The 23,897-nt window shown below is 37.1% G+C and overlaps 1 protein-coding gene across 2 annotated transcripts in view; it reads left to right on the top strand.

The window, feature by feature from the left end:
* LOC108289402 (E3 ubiquitin-protein ligase COP1-like) overlaps positions 1 to 23,897 on the top strand; it is a 41,014-nt gene that overhangs the window by 12,286 nt on the left and 4,831 nt on the right. For both annotated transcript variants that reach the window (XM_017508835.2, XM_017508834.2), the window contains exons 2-3: positions 7,336 to 7,395; positions 14,433 to 14,530. In XM_017508835.2, the coding sequence (XP_017364324.1) occupies positions 7,336 to 7,395; positions 14,433 to 14,530 (158 nt within the window). The remainder of the gene's footprint in view (positions 1 to 7,335; positions 7,396 to 14,432; positions 14,531 to 23,897) is intronic.

Below are 23,897 nucleotides of genomic sequence, written 5' to 3'. Positions count from 1 at the left end.
TGTTTTCAGTATATTTGTACTGTCAATTATATGTTCTTCAACCGTCTCCAATGCTAACTTGATTTGGCTATGTCTCCTTTTAGTTCTCTCAGCTTTTGCTTCATGTATTTTGAAATTTACATACAGAGTTGGTGAATTGACCTCCTTATCATTTTGAAATGTCATTCTTTATTCGTGGTAATGATCCTTGTTCTGAAATCTGTTTACTCTGATGTAGACATAACCTCTTCAGCTTCCTTCCTTTTTTCCTCCCTTCCCTTTCTTTTTAATGCTTTTTGTCACAGGAATTGGAACTAGGAAAGAGTGAGATGATGAGACAGAGACTGAAATTTACCTGCTGCATATGAAGATTGGTTTGCAGGATCTAATGTTATCAGTATAGGTGTAAAGAAGAATTTGAGGTTTATTTATTTATTTTTTTCCTTTTTACTCATTTTTGTTTCTTTCAGTCCTGAATAGACTTGGGGCCGGTTGAATTTGGATGCTGCTTTTGAAGGAAGTAAAGGAAAAAGTAAGGAATTAAGGGAAAAGAGGAAGCTAGAGAAATTTCAAGGTTTGAAAATTTTGTGAGGAAGTAAGAAACATTCCCATGGCCCTTTTGCTGGGCGTCTTTCATTTGTAAAGTTGTATATAAATTTAAAATAGTTTTTCCAAGGTCTTCTATATACTGATTGCTGTGATTTTGATTTTCATAGTTGCAATGATGCATATTATTATTATTATTACTCTTCTGGGATTATAGCAAGATAGAAAGGACACTGGGCTTGGAATTTATGACCTTGAGATTTAACTTTGGACAAATAATTTATTGTTTTGGTATCTTTTTTCAGGTATAACTTGGGATGAAGTAATATTATATAAGATTATGAGGTTTAGATTATATAATACATGTAAAGAGGCATTATAAATTATAAAATCATCACAAAGAATCAGGTGGTTATTTGCTAGAGTTTGGCATTTGGTATCAAAATACAAAAGTGTTTCTGTGGTCCTGTTTAAGTAAGATATAACTACTGCCTGTTTTTCTAAATGACTTTAGATTGTGCCTGGCTCTGATTATCTTGGTATTATTGTTACTGTTATTAATATTTTTAGTATTTAACCTTTGAAAGATTGATTTTTTTTCCAGTTGGAACCAGTACTGCTATGTCAACTATGAGACAGTTGAGACACATTTTATGAAAGCATAATGGAGTTAGCATTTGTATCAAAATATACATGTGTTGAACTATGTACATACTAGTTTTTTGGATAGTTCTAAGATGGTACTTTGTAAGTACTGATTAAATTCAGTTAATAAATTTGGAGGCTGCATTTGAAGGAAATACTGCATATGAAAGGGAATCACAAATAGAGCAGTGATTAATGATGTTACTTGGTAGTCAGACTGATTGCAGTATGACCCTTGATTAACTGAGATGATATGTCTTATAAATGCATATTAGATTCATAAAATAATTTTCTGTATCTGACTCTGTTCCACAGTGTTTTGTTTTTTGTTTTCAAATGTCCCAAGTGATATACATTATCTTTTGGCAAACTTAGGGTTGTGCAGTATGATATGAGTCCTTCTGGCAATTGGTATAAAAATGTCTTCTTCACAGTATTTAACTGCTTGAAGAACATGATTTTAATAAATAGTGATAAGAGGTAAAAGTTCAAAATAACCTCTATCTCATCCAAAAATCTGAAATTTGAAATGCTCCAAAATCCGAACCTTTTTGAATGCCAACATGACATGCAAAGAAAATGCTTATTGGGCATTTTAGATTTTAAATTTTCAGATGAGGGAGGCTGAATCAATAAGAATATAAATACAAGTATTTCAAAATGTGAACAAATCTGAATCTGAAACACTTCTGGTCTCAACCATTTTGGATGATGGTTATTCACCCTGCAGTAGTTTGAATGATACTCAGTTTTTTGTTGTATTTAAAGTTCTTTGGTGGGAGTTGTAAAGTCAGATGCTTACAATGGCCATCTCTTTTTTGTGTGTGTTAAATCGTTATCCATTATGCTTATTTACTCTTGTGTTCCTTTCTTTTTCATTCTAATTCTTTCCTGATTTTTTTTTAACCCCCCTTTTAAAATAATTCTTTCTTTGGAACAAAAGTGTCCTAAGGTTTTCTAATTGAGAATTTTTTCATTTAGTTCTTTTATTATTGTTATTGTATTTATTTCTTTCAGTCTATTTTGAAATATTAGACTATAATTGTCATTTGTTTCTCATTTTTTAGTGAACACTTTGGTTCTCATTTTTTAGTGATGAAAGATAAAAAATATATTTTGTATTTATGTTCATCATTACTGTTTTTAGAGCACTTAATTTATTTGTGTACATCCTAGTTTCTATCTTCATATTTCTTCTGCCTACAGGATTTACATTAATATATCTTGTAGTACAGGTCTGTGGGCAGTGAATTCTCTTAAATTTGTGTTTGTTTGAAAATGAGTTTATTTGCCTTCATTTTGAAAGACATTTTTGTTGAATATAAAATCTGAGTTGAAAGTTTTTTTTCGTAGTATTTTAAAGAAGTATTTTTGTTTCTCACTAAAAAAATGAGAAACAAAGAGTTTCCAGTGGAAAAAGAAATATAATATTGCCCCTAGAAACAATGAAAGCAAGCCAGAAAAATATGGCCAAAACAAATGACACTTATAATCTAATATTTCAAAATTGACTGAAAGAAATAAAAACAATAATAAAAGAACTGAAAGAAAAAAATTCTCAATTAGACAGTGCCTGCTCCATTGTCATTTGCCTAATATAGTTTCTAATGAGAAGTCTGTTTCAGTTTTTATCTTTATTCCTCTGTGTTTAGTGTGTCTGTCTAGCACTGCCTTCAAGGTTTTCTTTTTATTTTTGGTTTTAGCAGTTTAAGTGCATCGTACGTGTTACAGATATTTTCTTGTTTTTGAAAACCCTATTTAGGGGTTTCTGAGTTTTTTTAAATCTGTGATTTGATGTCTTTGTTATTTTAAAAATGATTTCAGTTACTGTCTCTATGTATTTGTTTCTAACACTTTCTGTCTTCTATGGCTTCAATTACATGTATGTCAGAACATTTCACATATGTCACAGTCTGGGATGCTCTGTTCTCTCTCTCTCTCTCTCTCTCTTTCTCTCTCTCTCTGTGTGTGTGTGTGTGTGTGTGTGTGTGTGTGTGTGTCACTTAGGCTAGAATGCAATGGTCACAGGAGAGGAAGGGAGAAGGGGAACCGCAAGTTGGTGTAGGAGTCAGAACAAAATGAGGTTTGCCATCTAATATGGATGCAATTTGTGGCACCCCAAAACGGTTACAGTGGTAGCATCAAAGATCACTGATCACAGTTTACTACACAGGTATAATAATAATGAAAAAGTTTGAAATACTTTGAGAATTACCAAAATGTGACACAGATATGAAGTGAGCACATGGTGTTGAAAAAGTGGGGTGCCAATAGACTCGCTCAGTGCAGGGTTGCCCATCCTCCTTGAAGGCTTTTGATTGACGGTGTGACAGGGATCCTGAATGAATTGGTTTTCTAAATGGATGATTCTAAATGAATAGGTTTTTCCCTTAACCTACAACTGGTATATTCTTCAAAATTGGGAAGAATTAATGGTATTTCATTAGGTTCTACTCGTTATTTCTGTAGTTTCTGAGATTTTTCATCCTGGGACGGGAAGTAATTGGTCAGCCCTTCTTATTCTGTTCTGCCTGTTTCTGACAGGAATTCTTTAAACTTTTTGACTTGGGTGGATAGTACCCTTCCTAAGTATTACAGTCTGTGTAGACTGCTATAACCAAATGCCATAAAATAGGTAGCTTAAAAACAACAGAACTTTGTTTCTCATGTTTGTGGAGGTTGGGAAGTTCAGATCAAGGTATGGGGAGATTTTTATGTCTGACTGAATTCCTGATCCACAGACAATGCCTGCTCTCTGTGTTCTCACATGGATAAAGTTGGGATAAAATTCCTTTAGACCTCTTTTGTAAGGGCACTAATCCCATTTATCAGAGTTCTGCCCTCATGACCTAAAAAACTCCCAAAGGCCCACATTTTAACATCACCTTGGGGTTAAGATTTCAACATATGAAATTTAGACAGACACAAATATCAGACCATAGCATCAGTCCTATTACTGTTGTATATTTTCTCTTTTTGGTGTATTCTACTACTTAGTGAATATTGTGTGCCAGGCGTTGTATTGAGCACCTCATAGATATCTTGTTAATCTGTGTAATGATTCTGTGATACAAATATCATCCCTGTTATACAAATAATTAGAAACGGAGAGACTTGCTCAAAGTCACAAAGCTGTAGACAGCATAGCTAGGATTAATTTCACTTTTCTTAAAAGCTGTGGCCTTTAACTGTGGTTAAAAAACTAGAATTTCAGCCAGGAATAGTGGCTCTTGCCTGTAATCCCAACACTTCAGGAGGCCAAAGCAGTAGGAGTTTGAGAACAGCCTGAGCAACATAAGGAGATCCTGTCTCTGCGTTGTATATGTTACATATATATGAGCTATATGTGGTGGCATGCACCTGTAGTCCCAGCAACTTGAGAGGCTGAGGCAAGAGAGATGTCCTGAGCCCAAGAGGTCAAAGTTGCAATAAGTCATGATCATGCCAGTGTATTCCAGCCTGGGTAACAGAGTGAGATACTGTCTTTAAAAGAAGAATGTAGACCTTTAATTCACTTGTTGTTCAGAATACATTTCTTTAAAGCTACTGGCTTGAACTGATTTGATAGTAATTATTTATTTATTTATTTATTTTACAGATGGGGTTTCACCATGATGGTCAGGCTGGTCTTGAACTCCTGACCTCAGGTGATCCACCCATCTCGGCCTCCCAAAGTGCTAGGATTATAGGCGTGAGCCATGAGCCACCGCGCCTGGCCTGATAGTAATTTTTAGGTACTGTAACATTTAGTATTAGTGCAACACATATGTGACATGACATATACTATACTCCTGCTTTTTCTTTTTTGCTTTTAAGTAAACTAATGGATGACGGAGCTCTGGGAAGTAAACCTGTAGTAATTTCTTAACGTTTTTCAGGCCAGAAACCTTCATTGATTTTTGTTTGATACCCAACATCTATCAGCAAACCATAGTTCTACCTTCAAAATATACCTAGAATCTGACCACTTCTTATCAACCCCACTGCTACCACCCTAGTCCATTTCAGCACCGTTTCTCACTTGGATTATGATAGCTTCCATAACCATTTCTATACTTGGCTTCCCTTTAGTCTTCTTTTCAGCATTGCAGGTAGAATGATGTGGTTCATCACTGACAAATCACATCACTCCTCTTTTCCAAATCCACCAGTGAATTACTCTTTTACTCAATAAAAAGCTAAAGTCCTTAACACATTCCTTAGTTCTCGGAAGTGCTCTTTTTTTCATTTTTCCTTTTGAGACAGGATCTTGCTCTGTAACCTGGGCTGGAGTGCAGTGGCACAGTCTGTTCACTGCAGCTTCTGCCTGCTCTGCTGTGCTCAAGCGATCCTCCCACCTCAGCCTCTAGAGGAGCTGGGACTAGCTAGAGCAGCTGGGGCTACAGGCGTGTGGCCCTATGCTTGCTAGACTTTTTATTTTTATTTTTTTCTGGAAATGAGTTCTCAGTGTATTGCCCAGGCTATGAGAGTGCCTTTTAAAAATCTGCATGGAGGTGTTGTATGTCTTAGCAGCGACATACTCGAAGGATCCTCAAACATTGAAATATCCCTTTCTCAAAATGCTACCAATTAGGTATGTATTGTTTTCTATTAAATAGCTCCTGACATATTCAGTGTATTGATTGGTTTATTCTTTTTTGCCCTTCCCCCTGCTCTGACCCCCAAATCTCAGTTTTCTTTTCTGTGGGTCTCTTTGTAGCCAGTATGTCCTCTTATTATTATGTATTTATCATTATTGTGTATATTGTATATATTTTCACATTTCGTTGTAGTCGTCTATAACATATTTGACTCTGCAATTAGACTTTATGTTCTTATATTCTAAGGGATAGTGTTTGTGCCCAAAAAGTTTTTCTTGAAGGAGTGAGTGCATTTTCAGTTACAGTTTTAAGTGTCATTGTACCATCAGTAAGGATTTGGATTTGTATGCCAGTAAGAGAAAACTTGATAAACATTGATGTAAGCAAGTGAAGATTTACTTTCTCATGTACTGTAATGTGAAGTCCAGCGGAGGCAATCCAAGGCTGATGCAGCTGCTCAAGGATTTCATCCAGAAACCAGTATCCTTTCTTCCTAGCTTAAGGTTTTTTTTCTTCATAGTCAGAAGATGGCTGTTGTATCTCTGGACACTACATCAGAATTTTAGTAAGAAAGAAAAGGGAAGGATAAAAGGAAGTATCTTTTCACAAGGCCTTGCAATTTTGTCCTTGTAGATGGTAGCCCATTAGAAATTGATGCCTATATTTCATTGGCCAGAACGATGTCGTCTGGCAAATCTGAAGTACAGAATAGGCTGGGATTTTGAGTGTTCGTTTTTTATTCTCTATAGGAAAAGAAAAGAGAAGAAAATTGTGATTGGCATTTACCTCAAGTATCAAAAACTAGTATAGAACAAGTGGTTAACAACATAGACCTAAATTTGAATTTTGACTTTGTTACTTCTTAGCTGTGTGACTTTAACAGCTTTCTGCCTCTGTTCCCTCATCTATAAACTGTGTCTAGTAATAGGTAACTATTTCACTTTGTTATTGACACTGTTAGTTGATCTATGTTGTGGGTTTAATGTATATAGTTCGTTTTGTTTACATAGCTAATAAATTGTTATAATTATTGTCATCATTACCTACAAGCATTGTCGAAACTGGAATTGTATAAATTTATCACTCAAGGAATTGGCTTTCTTTGGGATAGGAAGAAAAGAGTATTTACCAGGTCTAGGTAGGTGCTTTTGAGCACAGGTAATGGTAGAAAACAGTGGTAGAACTTTCTTAAGGGCTCTGGTGAGTGCATTGTACTATTACAAATTATGGACAGTGTTAAAATATTGGAACCATTTTCATTTACTCATTGAGTTCATTTTGAAGCTCAGTGACCCTTAGGGTCATCTTCAACAAATTGTCATTTGTTCAACAGTGGCAACTTGTTGAAGATGACCCTAAAGTTTAGTTCAACAAACTAAATCCCCTGAAGTTTAGTTCAACAGAAATTTCATCTCTTATTGATAGAATATTTGAAGACTTTGCTCGAATATATATACAGTATATAAATATGATTTCATTATTATATTGAAATATGATTTCATTATTATTATTACTAGCCTTTTCCAGTTTGTAATCACTCTACTTTGAAAAATATATATCAATTATTTTTCTATTTTCTTTTTAGCCCCATCTGCTTTGATATGATTGAAGAAGCATACATGACAAAATGTGGCCATAGCTTTTGGTAAGACAATTTTATGGAGTAAAATAGTCTTTTGGCATTTTAAAACTTATCTGTAAATGTAGCCAATGAGAAGTTATGTGTTTTAAATGAACTTTGATTATCTTACTATCATATTTTTTTCTTGGCATGTCTTGTAGATCTGGCAGTTTAAGGCAGTTAACATACAGCTGCTGCATAATTTCTTTCAAAATATTTAGACTTACCGTAGGCCTTACCAATGGATTTGAAAACTTCTGCATTAATTAATGTTAATAAGAACCTTTGACTGCCATTCTTAGTGATGCTGGGCAATCAGGACCAACCATGAAGCATTAGTTACTTGTGGGAATAGGTTGGAGAATGCAGTGAAGCAGGCTAAGAGGGTCATGGAAAAAGGATAGAGGATTTAAAAGTTCTGTGTTCTTTTCTTTAACACTTTGCTCAGCATTATCTTTACATTATATCATGGCACATTAACCCATATGTTAAACAATTTTTTTAATTGTAGAATTCACATAATACTGAATTTATATTTTTTATGTATTTTTTTCTGGTTCCTTAGTCTTGGAGGAATATATAATTTTAACCACGGTTATGTGAACAGTGCAGCAGTGTTAAGTATGTTAATATTATTGTACAATTGATCTCTACAACTTTTTGTGCAAAACTGAAACTCTGCACTCATTATAACAGTAATTTCCCATTTCCCCTTCCCAGCAGCTCCTGGCAGCCACCATTCTACTTTCCGTTTCTATGGATTTAACTACTCTAGATACCTTGAATAAGTGGAAGTATTTGGCTTTTTGTGACTAGCTTATTTCACTTAGCATAAAGTCTTCAATGTTTATCAATGTTGTAGCGTGTCAGAATTTTTTTTCCTTTGTTAGGCTGAATAATTCTCCATTGTATGTATATGCTACATTTTGGTTATTCATCTATCAGTAGACACTAGGGTTGCTTCTTCTACCTTTTGGCTATCATAAATAATTTGCTGTGGATGTGGATATACAAACATCTCTTTTGGACTCTGCTTTCAGTTCTTTTGGGTGCATACTCAGAAGTGAAATTGCTGGATCATGTGGTAATTTTGTTTCTAATTTTTTGAGGAAACTTCATACTGTTTTCTACAGCCACTGCACTATTTTATGTTCTTACCAGCAGTGCATAAGAGTTCGAGTTTCTGGCCGGGCGCGGTGGCTCAAGCCTGTAATCCCAGCACTTTGGGAGGCCAAGGCGGGTGGATCACGAGGTCAAGAGTTCGAGACCATCCTGGTCAACATGGTGAAACCCCGTCTCTACTAAAAATACAAAAAATTAGCTGGGCATGGTGGTGCGTGCCTGTAATCCTAGCTACTCAGGAGGTTGAGGCAGGAGAATTGCCTGAGCCCAGGAGGCGGAGGTTGCGGTGAGCCGAGATCGCGCCATTGCACTCCAGCCTGGGTAACAAGAGCGAAACTCCGTCTCAAAAAAAAAAAAAAGAGTTCCAGTTTCTCCACATCCTTGCCAACTCTTATTTTCTGTTGTTTTTTGGTAGTAGGCATCCTAATGGATGTATAATCTGTGTATTTTTAATTATTTTTGCTTATTTTTTACCTACTCTGTTGGCATATTATTTTAGCCTTAGTATTCCTTGTGTTCTAATGCTCCGTATATTCTAATTCATGTTGAAATCAGGCCCATAATTTTATGCTAAAGTTGGATATGATATCTGGCAGATTGATACCCAATCATCATGAAGAGTATTGGGTATTAACACTAGTCTATAAGATCTTTCATTTCATCTGAAGCATGATGCTTTGGTGATAGATGTATTCCCTTTGCTAGTTACTTAAAAAGCTTTAAATAAACATCACTTTCTTAGCTTGTATTATCTATATTCTTTCTTTCAAAGTGTTAAAATCATAACAGCAATGCATATTTTTGCTTTAAAAAGCAACTCTTATTGTACAGGAAGGTGTAACATAAAATACAAATGTCTACCTTTATCTAGTCTTTCTTGCCTGCCTCTTCAGAGGTTATCACAAGTGAAAGAAGTGATTAGGTATTCTTTCAGAATCTTTTTACCAGTTTGTTTTAGGCCATCTTGTTTTCTCGAATCCTTCTTGTTTTCTAGTATATCATTGTATTGACATAATTATGATTCATGAATCACTTTCTGCTCTGTATTGCCAATGAAATTCTGGTCATGTGAGTCTTGCTTTGGGACTGATACAGGTGTGGTCTTACACCTGGTTATTAGATTTGGTGATTGGTTCTGATTTGTCCTAGCTGTTCTTGTTATACATTCTTTTTCTAGAATTTTCTGATTACTCACAGTTTTCTATATGTACTCAAACCTTGTTTACACAGATAGAAAAAGATATTTATATTGGTTAGCAAGTATATACATAGTAGAAGAAACAGACAACGATATACATCTATAGAGAAATATACTTTTTTTATTAGCAGATACATACTTAATAGAGAAAATAGGCACCCATTTATGTCAGCAGAATTAAAATTATTATTTTTAAGAGTTGCAGTGTTAGTAAATTTAAAATTTCTCAGGTGGACCCAAGATATGTATTCCAAGATAGCATTTACCACTTTATTATGCCCACCTATTGCTAAGTAACTGATCTAGATACTTAGATATATGTTGCTTTCCTGGCTCTATCTCTTCTTCCATGCATTCAACATGTACTGAGTTTAAATTCTTTTAACAGGATATTGTGCTAAACATTAAGGGTACAGAGGGTAAAACAAATCCTTGCATTTAATGACCAAATAGAAGGGCTGATAGGCACATACAGAGATAAGCACAAGATAAGATAGTAACTCTTTCTCAAACTAAGGCAGATCTGCTCTGGGTTGGTAGTTAAGTATTAGATGCTTTAAGATACATTTGATGCATCTTGTTGTCACTTAAGTTGTACACCGTGGTATGTAATTTGATGTACTTTAATTTTACAATATCAATCGATATTATCAAGTGCGATGCAGAAAAACCACTTGAACTATTGTACCGAGGATAGTTACTTCCAGCTATGTTCCAGTTTTTGAGTCTGTGAGAGATAGTGTGGTAGTAAGCCTATACAGGTAGAATATGATTAGGATGCTAAAGAAAATAAGATTTTCTACTAGATTTTGGAATAATTTCTTGTATATTGACAAAAAAAATTTTTTTTCTGTTTTCTGAGACTGAATGTTGCTCTGTCACCAGGCTGGAGTGCAGTGGTATGAGCACAGCTCACTGCAGCCTCGACCTCCTGGGCTCAAGCAATCCTCCTGGCCAAGCCACCTGAGTAGCTGGGATCACAGGCACACACTGCCACCATGCTTGGCTAATTTTAAAAATTTTTGTAGAGATGGGTTTTCACCATATTTCCTCGGCTGGTTGCAAACTCTTCGTCTCAGGCAGTCCTCCCACCTCAGCCTCCCAAAGTGCTGAGATTAAAGGCGTGAGCCATTGCACCCAGCCTAGCAAACTCCTCTCTGACTTAACAACTTAGCTTGTTGTTGTCATCTGCACATTTTCTATCATTTATTTTTAAACAAAAGTTATTTGCTAAAACCCGTAATTTTCTCCTTCTACTTATCTGTCAACCCATCTCTTAACTTTATTTATTTAATTTTTTTTTTCCTTTTTGAGATGGAGTCTCACTCTGTTACCCAGGCTGGAGTGCAATGGCATGATCTTGGCTCACTCCAACTTACATCCTTGGATTCAAGCACTTCTCCTGCCTTGGCCTACTGAGTACCTGGGACTAAAGGCATGCCAACATGCCTGCCTAATTTTTGTGTTGCCCAGACTGATCTCAAACTCCTGACCTCAAGTGATCTGCCCACCATGGCCTCCCGAAGTGCTGGGATTACAGGTGTGAGCCACCGTACCTGGCCTTATTATTATTAGTTTTTTTTTTGAGACAGAATCTTACCGTCTAGCCTAGGCAGGAGTGTAGTGGCACAATCTCAGCTTGCTGTTAACCTCTGCCTCCCAGGTTCAAGTAATTCCACTGCCTTAGCCTCCTCAGTAGCTGGGATTACAGGTGCCTGCCACTATGCCGAGCTAATTTTTGTGTTTTTTATAGAGATGGAGTTTCACCATTTTGACCAGGCTGGTCTTGAATTCTTTTATTTATTTATTTATTTATTTGTTTCTTTGTCTCACTCTGTTGCCCAAGCTGGAGTGCAATGGCGCGATCTCGGCTCACCGCAACCTCCGCCTCCCGGGTTCAGGCAATTCTTCTGCCTCAGCCTCCTGAGTAGCTGGGATTACAGGCACGCACCACCATGCCCAGCTAATTTTTTGTATTTTTAGTAGAGACGGGGTTTCACCATGTTGACCAGGATGGTCGCGATCTCTTGACCTCGTGATCCACCCGCCTCGGACTCCCAAAGTGCTGGGATTACAGGCGTGAGCCACCGCACCCAGCCTTGGTCTTGAATTCATAACCTCAAGTGATCCGCCCACCTTGGCCTCTCAAAGTGCTGGGATTACTGGTGTGAGCAGATGCACCCAGCCCAGCATGTCGCTTATCTTTAATAACCTTTGACAGTCTTTCCTTCATGATTTGTTTTGTTAAACTTTCTGGTGTTTTTTGTTGTTGTTGTTTTTTTGAGACAGTCTCACTCTGCCTCTCAGGCTGTAGTGTAGTGATGCAATCTCTACCCACTGCACACTAAGCCTCCCAAGTAGCTGGAACCACAGGCCACACAGCACCAGACACAGCTAATTTTTGTATTTTACTTATTGTATTATTATTTTTTTTTTTTGTAGAGACAGGGTTTTGCCATATTGCCCAGGCTGCTGATTAAAAAAAGAGTTAAATTTTGCATGTATATTTCCTAGTAATGTTAACTCATTTCCTTTTTTTTTTTAAGAAGACTGTAAATTTCTTCATGTTGTGATTCTTAGTCTATTGTATTTGCATGCCTACATTATACTTCTTTCTTGTAATAAAAATGAAAATAAAACATTTAGTATGTCATTTCCTTCAGTGAAATTTCCATGTGGGAATTTTCAGTCACATATAAGGCATATTTTGTGATTATGGTAATCCTAGCCTCGTCATAGTTGCAAGAGGTGATTATATTGTTTTTGGAACATTGTGCAAGTCATTTGTTCAGTAGATATTTGCGTATTCATTATGTGCCTGGCATTTGCTTCAGTCTTTAGTCCCCTGTGATTTGCCAAAGACCACTGTTACTTTGATTTTTCACACCTTCCTCCTTTTTACTTATCTTGAAAGTAACAAATGTGAGATGTGAAAGTAGTTAGTTGATAACCATAAAGGCAAAACCTGGTGGATGTAGGTTTTTATATTTTTGTTTGTTTTATTTAGTATTTTGTTAAGGTGGTGAGGAAAGGTAAGTGGATATAAAAATCAGCTTCCGTTTACAAAGTTTAAGTAAATTTATAGTAATTTGGTTACAGAATAAAAGAGTTGCTTTCTCTGTAGGAAGGATCTTTATAAATCACCTTTGTAATATCTTAGAAATCATTTTTTTCCTGAGTTTTAGCAATACTTATTCAGTATAGAAACTTGAATTAAAGACATCTACAAAGAAAACATTTCCCCTAATTATATGACCCAGAGACAAATACTGTTAGCATTGTGAGGATTCTCTTTATTGTTTATTTTAAATGTATACATATATACTTTTTTAAAGAGAAATGGGATTATATTGTATACACTATGTTATAGATTGTCATTTTTACTCAGCAGTGTGTATAGTGACATTTTTTTTCTCATATCAGTTTGATACTTTTCTATAATTTGGTTGAAAAATAATTCAAGGAGTTTTTTTTTTATTGTAAGGAGGTACACAAATGTAAAAGGTTTAACATTATATAAATATATAATGAAAGGGAAAATTTTCTGTAATCACACCTCTCCAGCATTAACTATGAGTAGATTGTTTATATGGCATACAAATTACAATATAATTTTTATTGGATTACTGTATAGCATTGCATTGGATTGATACAAATTTATTTAGTCAATTTCTTAGTGTTTAGGTTGTTTCTATTTTATTTTGCTATTTACAGATAACCTTGTATTAAACACCCATCTAAATATATATATTCTTAGGATGAATTCCTAGAAGTAAAATCAAGTCAAAAGGGAATGTAAAACCTTAAGATTTTCCCTGCAATTTGCCTTCTAGGAAAGTTGTGCTGGTTAACATTTTCTGTAACAGTACCTGTGGTTGTTCATATTCACATGTACTCTTTAACTATGACAGTATTTTCTTTTGTCTTTTTTTCTTTTTTCAGACAGGGTGTCACTCTGTCACTCAGCCTGGAGTGCACTGGCATAATCATGGCTCACTGCAGCCCTGAACTCCTGGGCTCAGGTGTTCCTCCTGTCTCAGCCTCCCAAGTAGCTGCACATGCCATCATACTTGGCTAATTTTTTCATTTTCTGTAGTAATGTGGTCTTGCTATGTTTCCAGGCTGGTCTTGAACTCTTGGTCTCAAGTGATCTTCCTGCCTCTGCCTCCTAAAGTGTTGGAATTATAGGCGTGAGCTGTTTTACCTTACTGGCAGTATTTTATTTTTACATTCTGATTGATAAAATCTAGCATATGATTTTAAATGAGCTTTTTGTGACTAGTGAAGATAATGGTTTTCTCATGCTTATTGAGTAATTTTTGTCTTTGGTTGAGTTCTCTGTTTCTCTTTTTTATTTGAATAAACTCTGAGTATTAAGGGTATTAGCATGTCAATAATATGAATAGTCTGTTTGCTTAACTGAGCTGTAGGTATTTGCTTTTCTGGTGTTGTTATGAACTACTTAAATTGCATAAACTTAAAGTTTAGTGAGCACAGCTTTTTAAATTTGTATCCAGTAGCCTTGTTATTTGAGTTTATTTTGAAATAACTTTTGTGTACTGTTCACCCAGTAAGTGCCCTGTATATCCTGTTGATAATGTAAAAATACAAACAGAAATAAATTTGTTAGATTACTTATGCTGAAAATGAAGAATAGAAGACTAATAGTCATTATTTTGTGACTAGTTTATTAATTTTTCATTGATTTAATTAAGCCTTTTTTTTCCCCCCCTACTAATAGCTACAAGTGTATTCATCAGAGTTTGGAGGACAATAATAGATGTCCAAAGTGTAACTATGTTGTGGACAATATTGACCATCTGTATCCTAATTTCTTGGGTGAGTTTTTGGAATGATTTTTATTTTAAAAAATGTTTTGATCCCCAAAATTGTGTGCTAGCACTAATTTATTCAAAACCCTACCTTAGTGGTAAGCAAGTCTCTCTCTACTACATACTGCAGTGCTTTCCTCTTCTTGGGTTGTGACATAGATTCTATATATTGTTAGTATTTTTTAAGTTTTATTGAAGAAACTGATGCAACTTTTAGATTATTATGTAGCTCAGGGACCACTTGGCCATGGACAGGTACCAGTCTGTGGCCTTTTAGGAACTAGACTACACAGCAGGAGGTGAGTGACTGGCAGGTGAGTGGGCATTACCACCTGAGCTCTGTCTCCCATCAGATTAGTGGGGGCATTAGATTCACATAGGCGTATGAAGCTGATTGTGAACTGCGTATGTAAGGGATCTAGGTTGCATACTCCTTATGAGAATCTGATGCCTGATGATCTGAGCGGGTACAGTTTCATCCTGAAACCATCCCTCCCACCTGCCTTCGGTCTGGAAGAATTGTTTTCCATGAAACCAGTCCCTGGTGCCAAAAAGGTTGGGGACTGCTGATGTAGATGACAGGACTGGATGTGAGGCTTAACAAAAATGGCAGCGGTTCTGAACACCATGAGGTCTCCCTGTGAAGTGTTGTACATCCCTACTGTTTCTGCTTTGGGGGCAGAAGTAAAAAAGCCCATAGGGAGAGGGAACCCAGGTTTGTTGAAGATTGAGGGGAGGGGACAAAAGAACTTGGGTGTGATTATTCCTAAGATGGGAGTGAGTGGATGAAAGGAATCTGAACTAGGGAGGCAATTAAAAATTAAGGACTTGGGAAAGAATACATGGACTAGAACTTTTGAGAGAGGAGTGCTAAGAACTAGAGAAGAGAAACATGAATAGGGAATCCTTAAGTATAAATAATAAATCAGAAATAATAACTAGTCAGCCAATTGTGAATATCATAAAAATTCCGCATGTTAACTATCTTAAGATATTGTAGGAAACTTTTAGTCTGAGTGTTTTAGGAATGAATAATAAGCTAAAGATTAATTTTCAGGTATGGGTAGGCACTAAGTAGGACACTGTTGGGTTTGTATATCAAAAAGGTCAATTCTTCATTTTAAAGACTCAGAGTTAGAGTGTGGTGAGTACTTTTGTATTAGATTCTGACCTGCTAGTACTTTGGTGGCAGTTTGATTTTTAGCTCAAGTCGTGTTTTATAATAAGTTATGAATTTGAACGTATTCAGCTATGGTTTTCTTTTTTATTTCTGCTCTGAAAGTGCCTTAGCTACAATTGCTTTTTCTCTGTTACTCTTCACTATAATTTTTTTTATTAAGGAAAATCACTGGATGATTACATAGCAGAAAGGGGTGCTAAGGGAATTATACTGAAGATTTTCTGCTGGAATGACAAATTCTTCTAAGTGGCTAAAGTTTTATGGCAAACGTGGTGAAGGAACTTAGGAAAAGAACAAAGAGAACTATTGAGTGGCATGGCACCTTGCAGGACTAAATGGGAACCCATGTCCTGTAGTACAAAATCCTTTGTCCCTGAGCTTGTCAATTTGGATTGATGCTGCCCTGTGGAATCTAGGATCACTCAAGATCGCTATGATTTTTCCTTTGTCATAACTTTGGAAAACTACTTATTCTTTTGGAGTGGTTAAACATAGAAAGGAATCTGATGTTCTGAAAATTTTGGTATTTACTAACTTTTTCAGGCAACAGTCCTTAGTTCACAAGTTTGAAATTCTGTTTTATGAGTTTCTAAATAGTGAGAGTTATATATTAGTGTGGAAAGAATATAAAAATGTACTACTGTTGGGCCGGGCGCAGTGGCTCACGCCTGTAATCCCAGCACTTTGGGAGGCCGAGGCGGGTGGATCACGAGGTCAAGAGATCGAGGCCATCCTGGCCAACATGGTGAAACCCCGTCTCTACTAAAAAAATGCAAAAAATTAGCAGAGCATGGTAGCGCATGCCTGTAATCCCAGCTACTCAGGAGGCTGAGGCCGGAGAATTGCCTGAACCCAGGAGGCGGAGGTTGCGGTGAGCCGAGATCGCGCCATTGCACTCCAGCCTGGGTAACAAGAGCAAAACTCCATCTCAAAAAAAAAAAAAAAAAAAAAAAAAAAGTACTACTGTTTAAGCTGGAAAGTGATCCCCTACGTTATATATATTCTCTTTCTTTTTGAGACAGAGAGTCTCGCTCTGTTGCCCAGGCTAGAGTGCAATGGTGTGATCTCGGCTCACTGCAGCCTCCTCCTCCCAGGTTCAAGCGATTCTTCTGCCTCAGCTACCCAGGTCGCTGGAGTCACAGGTGTGTGCCACTACACCTGGCTAATTTTTGTATTTTTAGTAGAGTGGAGACTATGTTGGCCAGGCTGGTCTTGAACTCCTGGCCTCAAGTGATCCTCCTCCTGCCTCAGCCTCCCAAAGTCCTGGGATTATAGGTGTGATTCATCGTGCCCAGACTTACATATTCTCAGGTATATGTACCTAATGAACAGTGAAGTTACATTTACTGATTTTTTTTTTCTTAAGACAGCCTCTCTGTCACCTGCTGAAGCTCAGTGGTGCAATCATGGCTCACTGCAGCCTTGATCTCCCTGGTTCAAGTGATCCTCCTACCTCAGCCTTCCAGGTAGCTGGGACTATAGGCATGCACCACCATACCCAGCTATTTTTGTTTATTTTTGTAGAAACAAGGAAGGTCTCACTGTTTTTTCCAGGCTGGTCTCAAACTCCTGGGCTCCAGTTATCCTCCTGCCTGAGCTTGCCAAAGTGTTACAGTCACAGGTTTGAGCCATTGTACCTGGCCCAATTACTATTTTTTTTGAGATGGAGTCTCACCCTGCCACGAAGGCCGGAGTTCTATGGTGTGATCTCAGCCCACTGCAACCTCTGCCTCCCGGGTTCAAATGATTCTCCTGCCTCAGCCTCCCAAGTTTAGCTAGGATTACAGTGCACACCACCACACCTGGCCAATTTTTTGTATTTTTAGTAGAGATGGGGTTTCACCACGTTGGCCAGACAGGTCTGGAACTCCTAACCTCATGATCCATCAGCTTTGACCTCCCAAAATGCTGCGATTAGAGACCTGAGCCACGTGACCGGCCCAATTACTGATTTTTTTAAGCTAGAAATTATCTTGACAGTGACCTCTAGTGCATCTTTCAATGTGATTATATTGTCAGCCGTGGAAATAACATTTCATCCTGATACATCTGTTTGTGTTTTTCTGCTGATTACCTCTTCTAGCCTTGGCCTTTGTTCAGTGATAGCCAAATACTAAGGTTCTTACACTAGGTATGTAGAGACTGTCTTCTGTTGGCTCAGAGGAATGTCATTGAGATCTGTTGATCCATGTGTTCCTGAAAGAAGAATACCACTTGTCTTTTTCTATACTTAAAAAGTCTTCTAAGTTATTTTCATTGCTTTACCTTAAGTTGGCATGATTTGCATAATGGCTACAGTTTCTAATTAGGTTAAGAAGACATTGAGCCTTTTTAAATGATTTCAGTTTTCCTCTTAGTCTGGTAAAGTAATTGGTCATATGTTATATGATTTGGAGATGTTCTTGGCATCCTTGCACCTACTTAATTGATACGTTAAGACCTTTCACGTCTAATGGGTAGTCATAGGTAGAGGGCTGGTCCACACAATTTATGTCTTAGCAGTGCTCTTTAAACCGTTTTGCTTGTGTAACTCATATGGGAAATTTGAAAAGTGATGATCCTCGCATATCTTTAAGTTTGTATTAAAATTTTTTCTTCATAATTTTAAGTGATTGTAAAGAATAGAATTTAGGCCAGGTGCAGTTGCTCCAACCTGTAATCCTAATACTTTGGAAGGCTGAAGCAGGAGGATCACGTGAGGCCATAAGTTTGAGACTGACCTGGGCAATATAGCGAGATCTTGTCTCTACAAAAAGTTAGCCAGGTGTGTTCGTATGCAACTATTTTCCAACCTTCTCGGGAGGCTAAGGTGAGAGGATCATGTGAACCTGAGGATTTTGAGGCTGTAATGAGCTATGATTGTACCACTCCACCCCAGGTTGGGCAAGAAAGCAGAGACCTGGTCTCAAAAATAAGTAAATAAAATTTAGAAAAGAATGTAATTTCTAAAGTATTATGAATATGGTTACTTCAAAACTGTTTTATCTCCTTTTAAAATGTAACCAGTGGAATCTAAATGTCATAGTGTTTTGTTACTTAATATCATTGGTTTAAAAATATATAAGTAAGCTTTTTATTCAATACCAGAAATTTCATTCATTCCCTTTTTTTGTGAACTTCTATTTAAATTTCATGTCACATATATAGTTTTATCCTTATAACCTATTACCATGGTTGAAATTCCAATTGATGTGCTTGTGATACTTTTCTATAACAAAATGGTATATACTGGCATGCTTTTATTGCCCTTTGTTTTATTGCGCTTTACAGAAATTGCATATATATATATATTTATTTTTTTAAACAAACCGAAGGTTTGTGGCAAACCTGCTTTAAGTCTCTTGATGCCATTTTTCCAACACCATATGCTCACTTCATATCTCTGTGTGCTCAGAAGAATGTCACTGAGATATTTTAGCCAAGTTGTGAATGCAAAGGAAAAGTTCTTGAAGGAAAGTAAAAGTGCTACTCTAATGAACACATGAATGATCAGAAGGCTAAATCACTTATTGCTCATATGGAGACAGTTTTAGTAGTCTGGATAGATACCAGCCACAACATTTCCTTAAGCCAAAGTCTTATCCAGAACAAGACCCTAACACTCTTAAATTCTGTGAAGGCTGAGAGAGGTGAGAAAGCTGCAGAAGAAAAGTTTGAAGGTAATGGAAGTCGATTCAAGAGATTTAAGGAAAAAAGCCATCTCCATAACATAGAAGTACAAGGTGAAGCAGCAAGTGCTGATGTAGAAGCTGTAGCAAGTTATCCAGAAGATCTAGCTAAGTAAAATCATTTTTGAAGGTGGTTATAGTAAATGACAGATTTTCATTGTAGATACAATAGTCTTTTTTTGGAAGAAGATGCCATCTAGGACTTTCATAGCTAGAGAAGGAAGTCAGTGCCTGCCTTCAAAACTTCCAAGGACGGGCCGACTCTCTTGATGGGGGATGATGCAACTGGTGACTTTAAGTGCCAATACTCATTTACCATTCTGAAAATCCGAGGGCCCTTAAGAACTATGCTAAATCTACCCTGTCTGTGCTCTACAAATAGAAGAACGAAACCTGAAGACAGCTATCTGTTTTCAGCATGATTTACTGTTGAGACCTACTGCTTGGAAAAAAAGATTCCTTTCAAATGTTACTGCTCATTGACAATGCTCCTAGTCACCCAAGAGCTCTGATAGAGATACAGAAAGGAGATTAAGGTGGTTTTCACACTGCTGACACAATATCTATTCTGCAGCCCATAGATCAAGGAGTAATTTTGACTTTCAGGTCTTATTATTAAAGAAACACATTTCATAATAGTTACCATAGATAGTGATAGTGAGTCCTCTGATAGATCTGGGCAAAGTAACTGGAAAACCTTCTGAAAGGAGTCACCATTCTAGATGCCATTAAGAACACCCAACGTTTCATGGGAGGAGGTCAGAATATCAACATTAAAAGGAGTTTGGTGGAAGTTGATTCCAACACTCATGGATGACTTTGAAGGGTTTAGGACTTTAGTAGAAGGAGTAACCACCTATGTGGAGGAAGCAGCAAGAAAGCTAGAATTAGAAGTGAGGCCTAAAGATGTAACTGAATTTTGCTGTAGTATTATGATGAAACTTAAACAGATGAGGAACTGTTTCTTATGAATGAACAAAGAAAGTGGTTTCTTGAGATGGAATCTACTCCTAGTGAAGATGCTGTGAACATTGTTGAAATAACATCAAAGAATTTAGAATGTTACATAAACTTAGTTGAGAAAGCAGCAAGAGGACTTTAGAGGTTGACTAACTTTGAAAGAAATTCTACTGTGGGTAAGATGCTCTCAAATAGAATTGCAGGCTATAGAGAAATTTTTCATGAAAGGAAGAATCACTTGATTGATGCAGCAATCTTTGTCATTGTGTTACTTTAAGAAATTGCCACAGCCAGCCTAGTTTTCAGTGACTGCCACCCTGATGTGTCAGCAGCCGTCAACATGGAGGCAAGACGGTACCAGCAAAAAGATTTTGACTTGTCTAAGGTTCAGATGCTCGTTAGCATTTTTTAGCAATAAGGTATTTTTAAATGAAGGTATATATTAATATATATTTTTAAAGACATGATACTTAAAATACAGTATAGTATAAACAGAACTTTTATATACACTAGGAAACCAAAATTCATATGGCTTGCTTTATTGTGGGGCCTGGAACCAAACCTGTATTTTCTCCAAGGTACACTTTGTATGTAGGAATTACACCCTTAAAAGTTTCTTCTGAACTTAATTTTCTTTTAAGCATTAAGAAGTCTTAAATATGTTTCCTAGGTTGTTATTTAATTAGTAGTAGTATGGAGTTGATAATTAAATGTTACACATAATTTTATAAACTCTTAGACATAAAATTCTGTAGTGAATGTGCCATTTACCAAGGTACGTAGTGTCCTTCTCAAGTAGTTTGTGTGGCATTTATGAATGTTACTAGGATGAGGATTCTATTTCCTTTGTATAATTTTTATTTTTAAATGTGTGAGTCTTGAGGAACCTTGTTTATATTAATTGAGTTGATAGGATTTGAAGGAGTTTTTATAGCAACAGGACTCATTTCTTTGCCTTCCTTTGGAATTATGTGCTAAAGAAGCACTTACTGATTTATGGTCACAATTTTTTTTTTAAATGACCTATTAACATTAACATGAAATAGTTGGAAACCAAATAACTCAAGATGGATTTGGTTTTTTGGTCATTAGAGTCATATATACTTTCATTGAGACAGATAATATGATTTCCTTTCTTTCCTGCTGTAAGTGCTACACTGTCGTCCCTCTTCCTCCTGACTTCCCTTCCCTGCATCTTTCTCTGCCTTCCATAGCATTTTCTCTCATTCTCTTTCGTTTCTCCCTTACTTCCCTCCAGTGTGCACATTCTCTCTGCTCCTCTCTGCCTCCCTTGGTCTTGAATGCTCTCTTTCCCTCTCCTGATCCTGAAAGACTTATTCAAGTAAGGGCTGGAAGTCAGAGCCCCCATTACCGCCCCCTCCCATTACCACCCCTTACATACTCTACAGGTGTACTCTCATTACCACCCCCTATATACATACTCTGCAGGCGTATTCCTCCGCTCCTGCCAAAGATTGCTTTCTAAGCTCCCCTGCTTGTTTGCTTTTTCCCTCCTCCCTCCTTCCCTGCCTGTCTCCCTGTCTCCCTCCCTCCTTCCCTTTCTCCCTCCCTCCTCCCTCCTTTCCTCCTCCCTTCCTTCTCCCCATCCCCCTACCCACCCAACTGTCTTTTTCTCTGCCTTTCTCCCTCCGTACCTCCCTGTCTTTCTCCCTCCCTCCTCCCTCCTCCCTCCTCCCTCCTTCTTTCCTCCCTTCCTCCCTTCCTCCCTTTCCCCTCCCTCACCCCACTCCCCTTACCCTTTCTCTATGGGTAAAGTTTGTCTTATTCTCCACCTTTCTCTATGTGTAAAGTTTGTAGGCGGGTACAGTGGCTCACACTTGTAATCCCAGCACTTTGGGAGGCCAAGGTGGGCGGATCATGAGGTCAGAAGCCCAGCCTGGCCAACATGGTGAAACCCCATCTCCACTAAAGATACAAAAAATTAGCTGGGCGTAGTGGCATGCACCTGTAATGCTAGCTACTCGGGAGGCTGAGGCAGGAGAATCATTTGAACCCAGGAGGCAGGGGTTGCAATGAACCAAGATTGCGCCATTGCACTCCAGCCTGGGTGACAGAGTGAGACTCCGTTTAAAAAAAAATTGTAAATTGAATTTTCTTACCTCTCTAATGAATAATCCTCTTACCCACTAATAAAAAACACAACATGCATGCAAAGTATAAAATCCCTGTTTAAAAAATCGCTGATGCATATAAAAGTCCTTACTACTGTCGGTCACTGTTTTAAATGCTGTATGTACGTGAACTCAATCCTTATGGCAGACTTGTGAGATAGGTACTGCTTTTATCCTCCTTCCTTAGGTGAGGAAACTAAGGCATAGACAGGTTGAGTAACTTGTGTCAAGTTTTATGCCAAAGTGGTGGAATTAGAGTTTGGTCTTAGGGAATTTGGCTCAAGCATCTGTGCTTTTACTGTACTGTTCTGCCTCTAAAAAGACAGTTGCTGGAATGGAGTCTTTTGCATTAAAATGCACTTTTCTTAGTACTAAGAAATGTTTGTTATTAGTACTGTGGATGTTGTAAAGCTCTGTAGAATGATAATTAACAAATATTTAAACCATCCTTAGGTTTAGGTATCAGTTCTAAGAATTGATGATGGTATCAAATAAATGCTTATATTAATTGGAAATAGGAAAGTATTAGCTAAACATAGCATGTCACACTTAAAATCCAGGAGCATGTCATCAAAGTTTAATTAGTTAATTCATTTATTTGGCAAATACCAGGTGCCCACTAGGTGTCAGGGACCATAATAGTGGACAAGACAGTCATTGATCATTAAATACTTTATAGTATAAATAAGATGCTAGCTGGTGTCTTTTGCTAACAGGTAAGCATTGGTTTTAAAATAAATTTTCAAAGTTACGGAATGGAATTCACCACTTTGCTATTCTTTTTGTAAGTTGCGGCATAGATTTGAAAGGATTTTCCCACTAAATGTGTGACTCTAATGACTTTCATATATTGACATTTGAATGTTGAGTCCATTTTATATACCTTGCATTTTAAGGTATGTTTTCTGTTAAATCTTTCAAGTACAGTGATCATACCTCACTGCAGCCTCAACCTCCTGGGCTCAAGCAGTACTACCACCTTGGCCTCCTGAGTAGCTGGGACTACAGATATATACCACCACACCTGACTAATTTTTGTATTTTTTGTAGTCACAGGGTTTTGCTATATTACCCAAGCTGGTCTCTAGCTCCTGGCTCAAGCTGTCTGCCTCCCTCAGCCTCCCTAAGTGATGGGATTTCAAGCATGAGCCACTGTGCTCAGCCTAGATATAGTTTTTAAAGAAGAAAAAAATAATCATTTTTTCAAGTAGCTCCATGAAAAATCTGATACAGTAGTAAAAAAGTTTGTTAAAATATAGAATTTAAATGTCTTTATATGGTATCGCAAGCCAGTTAATACATTGTTTGTTTACGCTTTCTTTTTGACTTCACTTGCTGTAACTTTATTTTACATTTTAATTTTGTGGCCTTTACAGGCTGGATTTGACCTTGGCTGGGCATAGTGTATCATGCCTGCAATTCAGCACTTTGGGA

The sequence above is a fragment of the Cebus imitator genome, unplaced genomic scaffold (genome assembly GCF_001604975.1).
Source record: "Cebus imitator isolate Cc_AM_T3 unplaced genomic scaffold, Cebus_imitator-1.0 Scaffold402, whole genome shotgun sequence".
Lineage (NCBI taxonomy): Eukaryota > Metazoa > Chordata > Mammalia > Primates > Cebidae > Cebus > Cebus imitator.
This window is presented reverse-complemented; position numbering and strand designations above follow the sequence as displayed.